Consider the following 18,069-nt stretch of genomic DNA (forward strand, 5'->3'; position numbering starts at 1 on the left):
GAGGGGAAGGGGCCGGGAGGCAGGCCCGGGCTGCCGGCCGGACGCGGCGGCGCGCACGCAGGCCTCGCCTCTCCCGGGCCTTTTCCCTCACGCCGGCTGCCGGGCGGGCGCGCACGCCGAGTGACGCTTGGAGGAGGAAGCGCAACCCCCTTCCCCTCCCTCGCTGCCCCTGGCCCTGCGGGAGCCCCCCCAGTGCGCCTGTGCGGAGGCCTACTTGATTATGTGTGCCCTCTTCGGGCTCCAGCGTTAGCCGCCGGGTGGAGGTGGGGAGGGAAGAAGACGAGGAGGAGGAGGCGGAGGAGGCGGTGGAGGGGAGGTGGGGGGAGTCAGCAAGGACATGGCTCCTGACTCCTGTGCGGAACGTGAGTGACTGAGCGGCAAAGCCCGAGTGAGCGAGCGGCCGAGCGGCGGGCGGGGGCCGGGGCGCCGGGAAGGGAGCGGGGGCGCGGGGGACTGGGCGGGGGGAAGCACTCGTTGGCTTGCATGTGTTTTTTAATGGTCCCCCCCAACTCCCTCTTAGATGGTCTCTAGCGACCGGCCCGTGTCACTGGAGGACGAGGTCTCCCATAGTATGAAGGAGATGATTGGAGGCTGTTGCGTTTGCTCAGACGAGAGAGGCTGGGCCGAGAACCCGCTGGTTTATTGCGACGGGCACGGCTGCAGCGTCGCGGTGCATCAAGGTAAACACCCAACCGCCCGCCTGGCCGAACCCGGCCTCTCCCAACCGTCACCGCTTCCCCCACCTTGGCAGCAACTGCCAGTTCCCCTCCCGCCCCTCCCCCCGCCCCGCCCCCGCCCCCGCCCCCGCCCCCGCCCCGTTCCGCGGCCGGGGATTGACTCGGAGGGTCGGCGGCGGGGCGGAAGGGGTGTGGGCTGCGCATGTGGGAGAAAGTGTGTGTGGCCTGGACTGTCATGTGATGCTGCGCTCACTCTCTCAAGTGTCATTCGGCCGCAGCCTGCGCCCGGACCCGCGGGTCTGCGGACTCTCGGAGGCCGGGGTCGGCGGCGAGGGGGTGTGGGGGCCCGGGCGCGCGCCCCTCGGCCGTGGCCCCGCGGCTGTGGGTTTGGCTTGGGGAGTGGGGAGCCCCTTCCCCCTCCCGTCGCGCCGTCTGCCGCAGTGTCTGGAGACTTCCTGTACCATGGAGTCGGGCTCGGGAGCGCGGCGCGCGGCGCCGGGGCGGATCGGGAGCTCGGGGGTCTGCCCTGCCGCTTTAGATTGGGGGGGAGGGCGCCGGCTGCCGCACCCCAAGCTTTCTGGCCGAGACCTTGCTGCCGCTCCTGCGGACTGGAGCTTCCCGCGGAGAAGAGGCGGAAGGCCGTCGCCGCAGTCGCGCCGCCGCGGGCGCGGCTGGGCTGAGCTGCTCGGGGTGGTGGATGAGGCTGTTGAGTGGCCGCATCGGGCCCCTTCCTCAGCTTCAGTGACTGGACAGAAGAGGAGGTGGTGGCGGCGCCAGTGACTCGGGGAGCATCTTAGTTTATTTCTGGGTGTTTCCATTAGGTGAGTTTTGGGGATGTACACAAGAGCCGAGGACACTAGTTAAGGTAGTTTTCTGGCCGTTTGAAGGTTCTTTTTCCATTTCACGTAAGGAATTGAGGCTGAAAATTTGGGGGCCGAAAAACAGGTCATTTTTTTTTGGTGGCTCTTGTACTCCCCTTGTTGTGCACCAACCCGCCCCCCTTCCCGTTTCTAAATCTGGCGTTGAGTGAGGCAGAGGTTCAGTAGTGTACCGGGCTCTACTAAACGAGAGAAAGCCTGAGCGTAAGGGACTAAACTGTATTCTTTATAGAACGGAATCTCAGAACTGGGAAGGGGGACTTAGGAGATAGTGAATAACCGAACCTGAGCATGCATGTATCCCCAGTTCTTTTAAAGAAAGGCAGAGTTGCACACCTTACTCTTCTGAGGAGTGAAAACCATGTGTATTCAAACTAGGTACTGATTGTAAGGTCTCAGAACTGGTATAGTGTATTTCCGTTATAGTGTTCATTGGCACTTGTAGAGGTATTTCTTATGAATTGGATGATAAATGATGCTAAGTAGTCTCATCTCCCAATTTAGAAAGTGTTCATTTAAGTGTTAAAATTTCTTTTCTAGAAGTATTTCTGAATTAAAATATAAGTTTTGGGGCTGTGATGCTGTATTTCTTGGCTGATAGAATATTTTTACTCCGATACATTTTAAATGGGATTAGAAGTTTAGCTTTTGGAGTTTTAAAAATTTGTGCTGATTTTATATTCTTTAAGTGCTTTCCAATATTTGATATATTTTCAAGTTACCTCTGAGCAAGCTCAGTCAAGAGAATGTCAGTTGGATATTAGTGTTTTTAGGTTTTTGGAAAATATTAAAATTTGAGTTAGGTAAATGTTGATATAAAAACAGTTTTTGTACGTAACTAGACTGTGATTTGGATGTGTGATATACAGGTCACTTGTTGGAACATTAACATATATTAGAAATAAACGTGTAGTTTACTTTTTTTTCTGACGGGTTTATTGAGATGTAACTCATGTACCATACAATTAGCCCACTTAAAGTGTACAATTCACTGGTTTTTAGTACATTCACAGTTTTGGATTTGTTACTACAGTCAATTTTAGAACTTTTTCATCACCCTAATAAGAAACCTTGGACCTGTTAACAGTTATTCCCCATTTCTTCCTAACTCCCCCAGTCCTAGACAACCAGTAATGTACCTTCTGTCTCTATAGACAGATAGACAAATGTCTATTCTGGACATTTTATTTAAATAGAAACATTTTACTTTTAACATTACATTTCATTTTCTTTCCTGCAATGTCTTGTTTGTTTTGAAAGGTGATTTGGAAATAATTTTCACTTTCATGTATCTAAAATGCTTGCTATTTAAATTTCAGGATATAGGAATGAATTAATTAATTTGAGTTATTCTATGTAAAGTGTTAAATTTTATCTAATATTTTTCTCTTATAAGAGAATAAAATTTGTGATGTTTATTTTTAATTGAAATAGAAAAAGATTATTTTTCTAATATTTAGTTAAAATGTCATAATTTTTTTTTTTTTTTTTTTTTTTTTTTTGCGGTGCGCGGGCCTCTCACTGTTGTGGCTTCTCCCGTTGCGGAGCACAGGCTCCGGACGCGCAGGCTCAGCGGTCATGGCTCACAGGCCCAGCTGCTCCGCGGCATGTGGGATCTTCCCGGACCTGGGCACGAACCCGTGTCCCCTGCATCGGCAGGCGGACTCTTAACCACTGCACCAGCAGGGAAGCCCTAAAATGTCATAATTTTAACTAGGTGATAAATTATAAACATAAATATAGCATGTTTTAGTTCTTTACAAAGCAGGTGGTTTATGTGAATAGTTTCAGAGGTAATTACTTTAATAGGGCTTTGAAAGGGTATTTGATTTTCCATAATTATTCAAATCTTAACTTACTTTAAAACATTTATTTCCCAACAGCTTGCTATGGCATTGTTCAAGTACCCACTGGACCATGGTTTTGCAGGAAATGTGAATCTCAGGAGAGAGCAGCCAGAGTGGTAAGGAGTGTTTATCAAAAACATTAAAATACTTCAGTGAATAGCTTAGGATGCTACACACTCATGTGTCAGTTTCAAGGGTTTTCAGTCTTTTGTTCAAATATTGAATTTGGGCCAAGTATTGACTTACAGTTTTAAACTGGTTTTATAAGATCTGAAAAACAAATTGAATCACATAAGTACATACTGATAGATACTTAGAACAGGTAAAATATAAAGTTGTATTTGGGCTTTCTTAGCCATGTCTACTGGTTTGAGGGTTAAATTGGCTAATCATAGTTGGAATATAATGGCAGTAGGACATAAGTAAGTTATATTGAGATAATTTTGCTAGGTTCTGTTTACTGAGTTAAAAAAAAAGTGTTTAATGATTCACATTTCTTTTTACTATATCTATACATGTACAGTTTAACCTTGCTCAGTATTTTCACATTCAGTCCCTTTGGCAAAGCAACATAAAAATCTTCCTTTTTTTTGACTTGGCTGGCTAACCTTCTTTCTGAACACTTCTGTAAACCTTCTGTAAGAATGAGGGAGGAATGTTTATTCTTTGTGGCCAAAATCATTTTTCCAGTTGAACTTCTAGAAATATGAGGGAGAAAAAGATTTAATCTTCATTAATCACATGGAAGTATTACCATTTGCAGTGTGATAGTTTCTTCCTTTTGTTGTTGACTAGAGTATGTGACAGAAGGTAGAAAACAAATATTTCAGCTTCTTTACCTACATGGATAGTATGAACAGAAACTTTTATTTTTGTCTGGGCAATTTTTGATCAGAAATAATGGCTGAGTAGCTTATATAGGATTGTGAAACTCAGAGCAATATTCTGTTGATGAGTTTTCTTTGTGTGTGGAAATGCACTGTACCAGAGTTTCAGCTATTCTAGCATTACAGAAATGGGAACTGGCAAGTGGAGGATGAAATTAATCATGAAAATTTTAGGACTTAAAGTATGTATAGGTTTACTCTATCTTTTTTCCTCTTTGTAGCATGTTATGGTTTGGGGTTGATGGGTCATCAAGCAAAGGAAGTTTTGCTTTAATTTGTTAGTAAACACTGCCAGTAAGGTGAGGCTCTTCTAGGGGATGTCACAGTAGATTCATGGCCAGAGAAAGATTAGAAAATAGGAAAGTGGGTATCAAGAGAGGGAGGATAAAGAGGTGAATGGGGAGTGGTAAAATGGCAGCGTTATTTGCCTCAAATGCGTCTTGTTGCCTGTTTCTCTTTTTCCTCTCTGAGGTCATGGTCAGGACACTCAAGTGAATAAAATATTTATCTTAAAAGGTATATAAAGGTATATTGGGGGACCCATTTTATTTTAGCTTTATTTGGTAGGATGGTGGGGGTCGTTAATGAAAGAAGAGACACAGCGTCTTCTAAATTCCTGTAGTGTACAGTTATACAAGGTAGGGTTGTTTGTAAAAAACAAAAACTCATTCCAAGCTTAAATAAGCAAAGAAAGGGCAGTTTGTTATAAGGATATAGTAGCCAAGAAACCTAACCTGAAAATGTACCCATGAATTAGAACGGGAATGGAATTAGTTTTAATATTATTTCTGCTTTTCTCTGTGTGTCTGCTTCATTCTTTTCCTTTCTGCAGATTTTCTCTACTACTTACTCCAAAAATCAATAGTTAACTTTTTTGATTGTTTACCATTTGTCAGGTACTGTGCTGAATGTTCTATACCAATTATTTTCTTTACCTATCAAATATATGAGGTAGATATTCTGTTACTTTCATTTCATAGATAAAGATATCGTAGATTTAAGAGAAATACGTATCTAGTTGGCGTCTGGGCTGTGATGAAGCTCTCAACCAAGGTGTTGTATATTGCCTCCTGTGGTGAAAGATGGCCATACTTCAGCTCTTAATATTTTCTGTCTCCTGTCTCAAGAGGCTAAATTGCAGTGCGAATCTCATGTTCCTTTTGGGGGAAAAAAAAAAACTGTCTTGGCTTGTCTAGTTGGACCAGTTAGCTAGCCATGGCTAGACAATAGGGTTGAGTTGCTCAGACACAGGGAGATCTCTGTGGGTTTGGGATAGCTCACTTTTCAGAAGAGGGGGAATTATGAACTGGTGGTACCTTGACAGATACTGAGGAGTAAAAATCCAGAACAATAAAGCAGTATTTTTAGACAAGAAGTTTGGTTGTATATAGGATGGCTTTGAAAGGGGAGGTTAGAAACTGAAAGTCTTAGGATGCTGTTACTATAAAAATGTGAGTAGAAAGGGAGGAAGTAGAAAGAGAGAGAGGGAGCACTTTGAAGGAGGAAATGACAGAAATGGATGTGGGGTGAAGGAAAGGGAATAATGAGAGATGATTCTGAGATGTCAAGGTTGAGCACTCTGGAATGGTGATAACCATTAACAGTAACAAAGGAAGGAGAGCAAATTTGAAGAGTAAAGAAAGTTTTGGGCATGTTGGTTTTGATGCAGGTAGGATTTTTCATTGGAAATTTAGGGTTAAAGTAATGAAGACAAGTTAGAGTTGGAGCTGCGTAGAAGGAGGATTGGGAAACAAGTGACATTTTTTGTTAGAGAAAAGAAGAGTGAAGACAGAACTATGGTGAATGTTCACATTTGGGAGAGTAAGAACGGTTTCCAAGGATGGATAATGAACTGTCAGGAAAGGAGAACCTGCAGGGTCCAGTAGCAGCAAAGACAATTTTTTTTTAAAAAAAATTAACATTCTATACCCATTTTATTATTTATTTATTTTTATTATTTATTTATTTATATTTATTTTTTGTTTTTTTTTTTTGCGGAACGCGGGCCTCTCACTGCTGTGGCCTCTCCCGTTGCGGAGCACAGGCTCCAGACACGCAGGCTCAGTGGCCATGGCTCACGGGCCCAGCCGCTCCGCGGCATGTGGCATCTTCCCAGACCGGGGCACGAACCCGTGTCCCCTGCATTGGCAGGCGGACTCTCAACCACTGCGCCACCAGGGAATCCCCCCATTTTATTTATTTATTTATTTATTTATTTATTTTTTTGCGGTATGCGGGCCTCTCACTGCTGTGGCCTCTCCCGTTGCGGAGCACAGGCTCCGGACGCGCAGGCTCAGTGGCCATGGCTCACGGGCCCAGCCTCTCCGCGGCATGTGGGATCTTCCCGGATCGGGGCACGAACCCGTGTCCCCTGCATCGGCAGGCGGACTCTCAACCACTGCGCCACCAGGGAAGCCCCCCCCCATTTTATTTTTAATTTAATTTTTTTTTTTTTTTTTTTTTTGCGGTACGTGGGCCTCTCACTGTTGTGGCCTCTCCTGTTGCGGAGCACACGCTCCGGACGCGCAGACTCAGCGACCATGGCTCACGGGCCTAACTGCTCCGCAGCATGTGGGATCTTCCCAGACCAGGGCTCGAACCCGTGTCCCCTGCATCGGCAGGCGGACTCTCAACCACTGCGCCACCAGGGAAGCCCTTTAATTTGTTTTTAAAATTAATTTATTTTTGACAGTGTTGGGTCTTCGTTGCTGCACGCGGGCTTTCTCTAGTTGGGGCGAACTGGGGCTACTCTTTGTTGTGGTGTGTGGGCTTCTCATTCCGGTGGCTTTTCTTGTTGCGGAGCACGGGCTCTAGGCGCGCGGGCTTCAGTAGTCGTGGCGCGCAGGCTGTAGAGCGCAGGCTCAGTTGTGGCACGCGGGCTTAGTTGCTCCGCGGCACGTGGGATCTTCCTGGACCAGGGCTCGAACCCGTGTCCTCTGCATTGGCAGGTGGATTCTTAGCTGCTGCGCCACCAGGGAAGCCCACAATTATTTTTTTTAAGAAAGTTTTTGATAGTGACCTTGCTGCCAAGGATGCTGCAGGACTAAGACAAGTACTTGAGACAGCCATTGTAGTTCTGTGGTTTGGGCAGAAGCCTCAGGATAGGCCATCGAAAAGAGTAAGGGCTGCGGGGTTAGATCGGACGTTGAACATAAGGAAAAAGGAACATAAAAATAGATGGGGAATTGAGGGACCACTTGGTTGGTTTTTAAGGGAAGCTCTTTGTTAGGCATTCATTGTTCAGAAAAAACACTCGGATTGCTTTATTCACCTGAAGTGAATAAGAATGTTTTTTTAAATTAATTAATTTATTTTTGGCTACGTTGGGTCTTGGTTGCTGTGTGCAGGCTTTCTCTAGTTGCAGCAAGTGGGGGCTACTGTTCATTGTAGTGCAAAGGCTTCTCATTGGGTGGCTTCTCTTGTTGCGGAGCACGGGCTCTAGGGAGTGCAGGCTTCAATAGTTGTGGCATGTGGGCTGTAGAGCACAGACTCAGTAGTCGGGGCACACGGGCTTAGTTGCTCCATGGCATGTGGGATCTTCCCGGACCAGGGATCGAACCCGTGTCCCCTTCATTGGCAGGTGGATTCCCAACCACTGTGCCACCAGGGAAGCCCAAGAATTTTTATTGAAATATTTTCATTAGACTTCATTGTTTACTAACTGCTGTCACAGTGGTTAGAGGGTTTTTTTTTAAAATAAATGTATTTATTTTATTTTTGTCTGCATTGGGTCTTCGTTGCTGCACATGTGCTTTCCCCTAGTTGCGGTGAGCGGGGGCTACTCTTGCGGTGCACAGGCTTCTCATTGCGGTGGCTTCTCTTGTTGCGGAGCACGGGCTCTAGGCATGCGAGCTGCAGTAGTTGTGGCTCACGGGCTCTAGAGCACAGGCTCAGTAGTTGTGGCGCACGGGCTTAGTTGCTCTGCAGCATGTGGGATCTTCCTGGACCAGAGCTCGAACCTGTGTCCCCTGCATTGGCAGACAGATTCTTAACCACTGCACCACCAGGGAAGTCCCGTGGTTAGAGGTTAAAACACTAACTGATGACTGGTTTTTTTTTCCTTTAATAAATTTATTTATTTATTTTTGGCTGCGTTGGGTCTTGGTTGCTGTGCATGGGTTTTCTCTAGTTGCGGCAAGAGGGGCTACTCTTTGTTGCGACGCGCAGGCTTCTTATTGCGGTGGCTTCTCTTGTTGCGGAGCGTGGGTTCTAGGCCCACAGGCTTCAGTAGTTGTGGTGCGCGGGCTCCGTAGTTGTGGCTCACTGGCTGTAGAGCGCAGACTCAGTAGTTGTGGCGCATGGGCTTAGTTGTTCCGTGGCATGTGGGATCTTCCTGGGTCAGGGATCAAACCCATGTCCCCTGCATTGGCAGGTGGTTTCTTAACCACTATGCCACCAGGCAAGTTCTAATGACTGTTTTTGTATTTAATGTGTATGTTTTTTTTTTTTTAATTAACATTTTAAAAAAGTAAATTTATTTATTTATTTTTGGCTGTGTTGGGTCTTCATTGCTGTGCGCGGGCTTTCTCTAGTTGCGGCGAGGGGGGGCTACTCTTCGTTGCGTCACGTGGGCGTCTCATTGCAGTGGATTCTCTTGTTACAGAGCACAGGCTCTAGGCGCGCAGGCTTCAGTAGTTGGGGCACACGGGCTTAGTTGCTCCACGGCATGTTGGATCTTCCTGGATCAGGGATCAAACCCATGTCCCCTGCATTGGCACGTGGATTCTTAACCACTGTGACACCAGGGAAGTTCTTATGACTGTTTTTGTGTTTACTGTGTATCTCTTTGTAACTACCATAGGCTGAAGAGATTTATTAGAAATTTTACCTACTTACACAATTTTTTGTTGTTGTTGTTGCGGTACGCGGGCCTCTCACTGCTGTGGTCTCTCCCGTTGCGGAGCACAGGCTCCACACGCGCAGGCTTAGTGGCCACGGCTCACGGGCCTAGCTGCTCCGCGGCATGTGGGATCTTCCCAGACCGGGGCACGAACCAGTGTCCCCTGCATCGGCAGGCAGACTCCCAACCACTGCGCCACCAGGGAAGCCCACTCTGGCTCTTTTTATTGCAGTTCTTCCTGGCTTTTTTTTTGTTAGGGAGGAACCACTGGATGGACTCAAAACCAGGGCTTTAGGGATTGATCTAGGGATGCACTATATTATTTTTTCAATTTTTTCTTTTTGAGCATACATAATGCAAGTAAATTACTATAAATCTGTAAAACCATATGAAATGCACTCAATCACAGTAAATATATATTTAGATTTAATTCTACAAATTAAACTTATATTAATATGCATTTGATTATCACGAGTAGTTCTGAGCAGTACAGAATATAAAATGACTATCTGAGTGTTCCCTACCCAAAATGAACCAATGTCCATTCTTCATATTTGCTTCAGATCTTCCCTTCTGCTTAAAAAGAACAATAAATTAAAAAATTAAGTTGAAGTACTATTTGTATTCTCCCCAGTCTGGGTCAGCCATTACCCTTTTAATGTCTGTAGGGCCAGTCTCTCTATATTTTTTTCTTGCCAGTTTTATTGAGCTATAATTGATATATAACACCAGAATGTTTAAGGTATACAACATAATGGTTTGATATATGTATATATTGCAAAATGATTACCGCAGAGGGTTTAGTTAACATCCATCACCTCACCTAGTTGCAAATTGTTTTTTCTTTTGATGAGAACTTTTAAGATTTATTCTTAGCAGCTTTCAAATACACAATACAGTGTTGTTAACTACAGTCACCAAGCTGTACATTACATCCCTAGAGCTCACTTATCTTATAACTGGAAGTTTGTGCCTTTTGACCACGTTCACCCATTTCCCCCAACCCACTACCCACTGCCTCTGGCAACCACCAATCTGTTCTCTGTTTCTGAGTTTGGTTTTTTTAGGTTTCATATATAAGTGAGATCATATAGTATTTGTTTTCTCTGTCTGACTTGTTTCATTTAGCATAATGCCTTCAGGGTCCATCTATGTTGTCACAGATGGCAGAATTTCCTTGTTTTTTAGATTGAGTAATAGTCCGTTGTATATATATACCACCATCTATGTTTTAATCCTTGTTACTACATGCATATATCCATACACACCACCAACTAGTGTATTATTTTACAGGAATGGTAAATTCTATATGTGTTCTGTGATTAGTGACATAGCTACTTGTGACATCACTACACTGATAAATTTTGATCTAGTTCGTTCTTTTTATCTGCTTTTTAGTATTCTGTCACAGAATGTACTGTAACTTATTTAATTCCTTTATTAATTGTCATTTAGGTTTCCAGTTTTTCATAACCACAAATAGTGCTGCAGTGAACATCCTAGTAAATATAGTGAAGCTTGGTTTTTTAAAGAAATACAGTCTAAGAATCTGTATTAACATGCATTACAGATTATTTGTTTACATTTATAGTAATGACTGATACATTTGGGCTTACTTCTTAAATTTTTATTTTGTGTTATCTATTTACCATGCTTATTTTTTTTCCTCTTTTTTTTTCTTCAGTTGGAGTGATTGTTCCTTATCTTTTTTAAAAAAATCTGGTCTGATTTGGAGGTTATATGTTCCATTTCTTTTCTTCTAGTGATTGCCCTTAATTTTTTTTTTTTTTTTTTTTTTTTTTGGGGGGTACGCGGGCCTCTCACTGCTGTGGCCTCTCCCGCTGCGGAGCAACAGGCTCTGGACACGCAGGCTCAGCGGCCATGGCTCACGGGCCCAGCCGCTCTGCGGCATGTGGGATCTTCCTGGACTGGGGCACGAACCCGTGTCCCCTGCATTGGCAGGCGGACTCTCAACCACTGCGCCACCAGGGAAGCCCTGCCCTTAATATTTTAATGTGCATACTTTATATTTTTTCTGTGAGTCTAAGATTAATCTTTTTTTTTTAAATTAATTAATTTATTTATTTTGGCTGCATTGGGTCTTTGTTGTGGTGAGCGAGGGCTACTCTTCGTTGTGTTGCATGGCCTTCTCATTGCAGTGACTTCTCTTGTTGTGTGCAGAGCACAGGCTCTAGGCGCGCGGGCTTCAGTAGTTGTTGCATGCGGGGTCAGTAGTTGTGGCTCGCGGGCTCTAGAGCGCAGTCTCAGTAGTTGTGGTGCATGGGCTTAGTTGCTCCGAGGCATGTGAGATCTTCCCAGGCCAGGGCTCAAACCCGTGTCCCCTGCATTGGCAGGCGGATTCTTAACCACTGCGCCACCAGGGAAGCCCTTAGATTAATCTTTGTACTCCTTTTGAACAAAACCAAGGACCTTAGAACACCTTGTGTTCACTCTCTTTACCTTGCAAAATCAGTTTTATTGTTGTTTACATTTTAATTCCACCTTATTTTTTTTTTAAAGAATCAATTTTATTTAGTTATTTATTTTTGTTTGCTTTGGGTCTTTGTTGTTGCACACGGGCTTTCTGTAGTTGTGGTGAGCGGGGGCTACTCTTCGTTGCGATGTATGGGCTTCTCATTGTGGTGACTTCTTGTTGCGGAGCACAGGTTCTAGGAGCGCGGGCTTCAGTAGTTGTGGCATGCGGGCTCAGTAGTTGTGGCTCATGACCTCTAGAGTGCAGTCTCAGTAGTTATGGTGCACAAGCTTAGTTGCTCCACAGCATGTGGGATCTTCCCAGACCAGGGATCGAATGCATGTCCCCTGCATTGGCAGGTGTATTTTTAACCACTGTGCCACTAGGGAAGTCCCTATTATAGTCTTAAGGAGTATATTTATTAACTTATTTGAATATTTAAAACATAACTTATTTTGGCCTCTTGCCTTCTGAGATGGCCCACGCTCTGTCTATGGAGTGGGTTTCTGCCTGAATAAACCTTCTTTCACTTAAAACAAAAAAAACTTTATTGAGAAAGTGATATTTATTATTTATTTATTTTGGCTGCGCCAAGTCTTAGTTGTGGCATGCGGGATCTTCATTGCGGCATGTGGGCTTCTTAGTCGTGGCAAAAACACACTTTTTATAAAAATTTATTTATTTATTTATTTTTATTTATTTATTTATTTATGGCTGCATTGGGTCTTCGTTGCTGCGCGTGGACTCTCGCTAGTTGAGGCGAGTGGGGGCTACTCTTTGCTGTGGTGCATGTGCTTCTCACTGCAGTGGCTTCTCTTGTTGCAGAGCACGGGCTCTAGGCGTATGGACTTCAGTAGTTGTGGCACGTGGGCTCAGTAGTTGTGGCTCGTGGGCTCTAGAGTGCAGGCTCAGTAGTTGTGGCGTCTGGGCTTAGTTGCTCCGCGGCATGTGGGATCTTCCCAGACCAGGGCTCAAACCCATGTCCCCTGCATTGGCTGGCAGATTCTTAACCACTGCGCCACCAGGGAAGTCCCCAAAGCATACTTAGTTTAAAATTTCTCAGAGATTCTGGAATTCTTTCTTTTTTTTGTTTTTTAACTGTGGTGGTAGATGTCTTCGCATACTTTGTAATTTTTGACCGTGAGCTAATCTTTAAGAATTGTTTTCTTTCTTGGGATTCCTGGTCCTCTAACCTGGGTTTGTGGAGGTGTCACTGAGGGAGGTTTTTGCATTTGCTCTGTACCTGTTAAGAATTGCTTTTGGCTGCTAGTAACAAAGACCAGATTACAGATTAATCTGGCTTCTACAGATGAGCAATTTACAAGTTTACTAAATTCTTATTTGAAAGGAGTTGAGAAACGCATTTAAAGCTTTTATGACTGCTCTGTGAGATCTTTATTTATTTAGTCCGCACCACGTGGCATGCAGGATCTTAGTTCCCTGACCAGGGATTGAACCCGTTCCTCCTGTAGTGGAAGTGCGGAGTCCTAACCACTGGACCACCAGGGAAGTCCCTCTGTGAAATCTTTAGGGATCAGACTTTCTCTGTCTTTCTACTATACCAACCTTAGCAGATAGTTTACATTTTCAGCATTGTTCTGTGGTCACAGCATGGCAGTCATTGTGACTGCAGAGACATGTTCTGGCAGAAAGAAGGGAGGGGAAAGTTGAAAGTGGTTCTCCTCCCAGCTGAGTTATCCTCTTAAATGAATTTTCTCTAGTCTTAGTGGTCCAGTCCGTGTTTCTTTGAGATAGATTCCCCTTCGGTAGGATCAGCTCTTTCTATTTCCTGTCCTTACACAGCACATCTAGGGTCTGTGCTGGTGTCATAGTCAACCCCAGCCTCTAAGGTATGTATTAGGTATCTTCATTGACTGCCTTAGCTTGAACTAATGTTGATTCTTTTAGCTTTTAAGTTCTTTTTTATTTGTACCACAAGAAGATTTACCTTTATCTACGTAATTAAAAATTTGTTTTCAAATTTATTTATCTTCTATATCTCTGACTTATGAGTACAAGAAGCCAGGATGGGGCGTCTTCAGTGGCAGTTTAAAAAAGGTATTGTAGGGGCTTCCCTGGTGGCGCAGTGGTTAATGTAGGGACATAGGTTCGAGCCCTGGCCCTGGAAGATCCCACATGCCGAGGAGCAACTAAGCCTGTGTACCACAACTACTGAGCCTGCACTCTAGAGCCTGTGAACCACAACTGCTGAGCCTGTGTGCCACAACTACTGAAGCCCATGCGCCTAGAGCCTGTGCTCTGCAACAAGAGAAGCCACTGCGATGAGAAGCCTGCACACCGCAGTGAAGAGTAGCCCCCGCTTTGCTGCAACCAGAGAAAAGCCTGCATGCAGCAATGAAGACCCAATACAGCCAAAAATTAAAAAAAAAAATTATATATAACTTTTTTCGTTTTATTCCTGTACGAGCTTTTTAGCCTGTATGCTTTATTTATTTATTCAAAGTTTTGTTTTTGATGTGGACCACCTTTGAAGTCTTTATTGAATTTGTTACAGTATTGCTTCACTTTTATATTTTGGTTTTTTGGTCGTGAGGTACGTGGGATCTTATCTCCCTGACCAGGGATCAAACCTGCACCCCCTTGCATTGTCAGGCGAAGTCTTAACCACTGGACTGCCAGGGAAGTCCCAGCCTATATACTTCAAATAGAATGCCTTCAAAGTTTAACATTTGCTAACGTTTTTTTCACTTACTGATGATTCATGTCTACTCTTTGCTTTTAAATTGAGTGTACCATCCTGAGTTCCTGTACCTTTGAAAGAGATGATTTAAAAAAGTTAACAGATTTAGTGCTTACCACCATACGTAAAATAGCAAATAGCCAATTTCCGTTGTCTCACTTCTTGAATTCCTTTCTTTTACTGTGAGAAAAACTTAGCATAACAGCTGACATGAAGTAGGCGTTTAATACTTGGTTGTATCCTTTTCTAACCTGTCTACATAACTAGTAAGAGAAATGAAAACATTGGGTACATTGATACATTGCCTATTGTACCTATTTATTCCATTTTTTGTTTAGATTTAATTTTTATGTTTATCAAAGTGAAAAATGCACAGTCAGTAGTACCAAAAGATTCTTTTGCACACACAGTAAAACAGTACCTTGCTGCTTGACTCTTGACAAAGAATGTAGAAGCAGCTATTCTTTTAAAAAAATTTATTTATTTATTTATTTATTTATTCATTCATTCATTCATTCATTCATTTATGGTACGCGGGCCTCTCACTGCCGCGGCCCCTCCCGCTGCAGAGCACAGGCTCCAGACGCGCAGGCTCAGCGGCCATGGCCCGCGGGCCCAGCCGCTCTGCGGCATGTGGGATCTTCCCAGACTAGGGCACGAACCCGTGTCCCCTGCATCGGCAGGCGGACTCTCAACCACTGTGTCACCAGGGAAGCCCTATTTATTTATTTTTGGTGGCACTGGGTCTTCATTGCTGTGCGTGGGCTTTCTCTAGTTGTGGCGAGCAGGAGCTACTCTTTGTTGTGATGTGCGGGCTTCTCATTGCGGTGTCTTGTTGCGGAGCACAGGCTCTAGGCACGCGGGCTTCAGTAGTTGCAGCACGCAGGCTCAGTAGTTGTGGTGCATGGGCTTAGTTGCTCCGTGGCATGTGGGATCTTCCCGGACCAGGGCTTGAACCTGTGTCCCCTGCATTGGCAGGTGGATTCTTTTTTTTTTTTTTTTTTCTTTTTGCGGTATGTGGGCCTCTCACTGTTGTGGCCTCTCCCGTTGCGGAGCACAGGCTCCGGATGCGCAGGCCCAGCGGCCATGGCTCACGGGCCCAGCCGCTCCGCGGTATATGGGATCCTCCCAGACCGGGGCACGAACCCGTATCCCCTGCATCGGCAGGCGGACTCTCAACCACTGCGCCACCAGGGAGGCCCGACAGGTGGATTCTTAATCACTGTGCCACCAGGGAAGCCCGAAGCAGCTGTTCTTGACATATTAGTTTTAGATGTTGTCTTTCAGTATATCACAAGTTTTGGTTAAGTCAGGAGTGTTAAACAGAAAATTTTACATTATTATGACTATTTAAGTATTTTGTTCATTTCTGAGCCAAAAGCATACTAAGATTGTTTTCTTTCTTAATTTTTTTCCCCTGGGATTAATAATTTTCTTGTATTTTCATTTTCCTTGTGTTCTTTATTTAAGGCTAAATCTTTGCATCCTTTCTAGTCACTTCTTCATGTAATTTTCCACTTGTTTAATGAATCAGGTAGTCTATAAATTCAATTTTCTCTACATTATAAAATTCCAAAAAGGAAAAAAGTTTTACCATCTTACTTGATGGATAGTTTGCCTGAGTATGGAATTCTTTCTTGGTTGGAAATAAGTTTCCTTCAAAATTTTGAAGGTATTTCTCCATTACTTTTTAGCTGTCAGTGTCTTTTAAGAAGACCAATGAAGTTCTGATTTCTAATCTTTTATATGTGATTGTTCTCTCTGGATTTAGTGTGTTTTCTGTAGCCAGTTTACCCACTATTTCTCATGGTAGTTAGTGTGCTGTCCCTCACTCATTGTACTGGGCACACAGTGGCCCTTTCATTTTGGTAAATCATGTTAGGGACCATGAGTTTACTTAAGGGAGAATTTTTTGGAATTATTTTTGACAGTTCCTCAGTTCTGTTATCATTGTTGGCTTTTTCTGTATTTTTCTTTATTTGGATATTGGACCTTTTGAACTGATCTTGCTTTAAGTTAATCTATTTCTTTCTGTTTTACACTCTGAGGCAGTTTCTTACTTTATTTTCCATTCTTTCACTTAAATTTCTAAATTCTATTATACTTTTAATTTCCAGAGGCTCTTTTATGCTTTCTGAATGTTTATTTTTTATCCTCTGCTTTTGTTTCTTAAGTGCAATATTTTCTCTTAATTCTCTGAGGATGTTAACCAGATGGTTGTTTTTGTTTTGTTTCAGTGTTCTGAAGTTTTCTTCTGCTCCTGGGACTCTTTTCCTCGGAGTTCCTTTGTACCATTTGTTTTGGCCTGCCTTGTTACGGACTTTGCTTACAAATCTAGTGACTGGTAGCCGTCCATTTGAATTTAAGACAAGTTCCTAATGAGGTGACTGGAAGTTCTGTGTGTGTGGCAGAAATTGTTGGCAGATTGGCTTCATTATAGGTGTCTAGCTGGGTTCTTTTATTGGGATGCCACCAACTGGTTAGTTTATTCAGAGAAAAATCTTCCAGTCAGCCGTTTGGGATTCACAAACCTGGTTACCAGTATTCTTTGAGCCATTGGTTGCTGGAATTTCACGATCTAGAACTAGATTTTTCAGTACGCCTTTGCTCAGATGTCTCCAGGTCCAGATTTCCTTTTGTTTACCCTTTGTGCAGTTTTCTCGGCTGTGGGAGAGAGGGTTACCTGGTAGGGTGTAGAGAAGGGATTGGGGGGGGGGCGTTGATTATCTTTCAGGTTTTATCTTAGCCCTAGTCTTGTTTTGAGCCGTACTTGTTGTCCTGTTTTGAGCCGTACTTGAAGCCGTCCCTCTCAGGGGCATGCACCACCACTATGATGTGGCGCCTGAGTTCCCTCAGCTGGGGCGCCATGTGGCCTGAGACACGTTGCTTTTGGACTTGCCTTACTGCAGCAGCCTTTTCTCATCTGCCAAGTCATTTGCTACTCTTTTCCTTCCTAGCTTCCAAAGTTTTAGAACTGTTGTCTTTCTTTATGTGTGTTTCCCTTTTGTGATTTGTGATTTTGCCCTTTTTATGTCATTCAGTGGAGTTTTCGGAAGGAGAGGAGGTAGTTTTCAAGTGGAATTAACTGCCTGTTCTCATGATGTAGTCTTTTCCCACTTCTTCCAGGGTCTTGTTTTACCTTTTAGTCTGTCCTTTTTACTTGATTTTTTCCCACGAAGTTGACAGTCGTTTTTGAATCTTCCCATGGATTTTACTTTCCCTTTACATTTTTCACCTTTTACTCGCAGGCTTCCTGGAAGAATAAAACCATTAGTTGATATCTCTGCTTCTTCAACTGCCTACTGTGGTCTAGCCTTTCAGTTGTGCTTAATTATTAAGGTGTAACTTAATCGTATTGTGTTTTTTTTTTTTTTGGTCGCACTGCGTGGCATGCGGGATCTTAGTTCCCCGACCAGGCATTGAACCCGTGCCCCCTGCAGTGGAAGCAAGGAGTCTTAACCACTGGGCTGCTAGAGAAGTCCCTTAATTGTCATTTTAAGCAGCAGCATATGAAATCAGCATTTGCTGTAACACTCTTATTATGGACACTGTCCGTTTTGTCTTTCAGTGACCCTTATATGAAAATCCATGTACAAGAAATTCTTTTAATAATTTAGCATAAGGAAAAGTGTCTCCCTTTAGAATCTGGTATATTTCCTCCTTTTTGACAGCTCTGTGATACGTATTCTGTTTTTCTTTTTGTTCTGGCTATCAGGCAGCCCAGAACCAAATCTGGTCTTTAGTTACATCAGCTATGTTAATCTGA

The 18,069-nt window shown here is 43.9% G+C and overlaps 1 protein-coding gene across 10 annotated transcripts in view; it reads left to right on the top strand.

The window, feature by feature from the left end:
• The first annotated feature begins 300 nt into the window (after positions 1-300).
• Positions 301-18,069, top strand: part of MLLT10 (MLLT10 histone lysine methyltransferase DOT1L cofactor) — a 246,798-nt gene continuing 229,029 nt past the window's right edge. For 9 of the 10 annotated variants that reach the window (XR_009531819.1, XM_060097695.1, XM_060097690.1 and 6 more), the window contains exons 1-3: positions 310-388; positions 521-680; positions 3,439-3,518. Coding sequence is in view for 9 of the 10 variants with exons in the window: in XM_060097695.1 (XP_059953678.1) it covers positions 521-680; positions 3,439-3,518 (240 nt within the window). In the remaining variant the exon portion in view is untranslated. Of the gene's footprint in view, positions 389-520; positions 681-3,438; positions 3,519-18,069 lie in introns of all 10 variants that reach the window. The other variant, XM_060097691.1, reaches the window with a different exon arrangement.

The sequence above is a fragment of the Mesoplodon densirostris genome, chromosome 4 (genome assembly GCF_025265405.1).
Source record: "Mesoplodon densirostris isolate mMesDen1 chromosome 4, mMesDen1 primary haplotype, whole genome shotgun sequence".
NCBI classification, from domain to species: domain Eukaryota; kingdom Metazoa; phylum Chordata; class Mammalia; order Artiodactyla; family Ziphiidae; genus Mesoplodon; species Mesoplodon densirostris.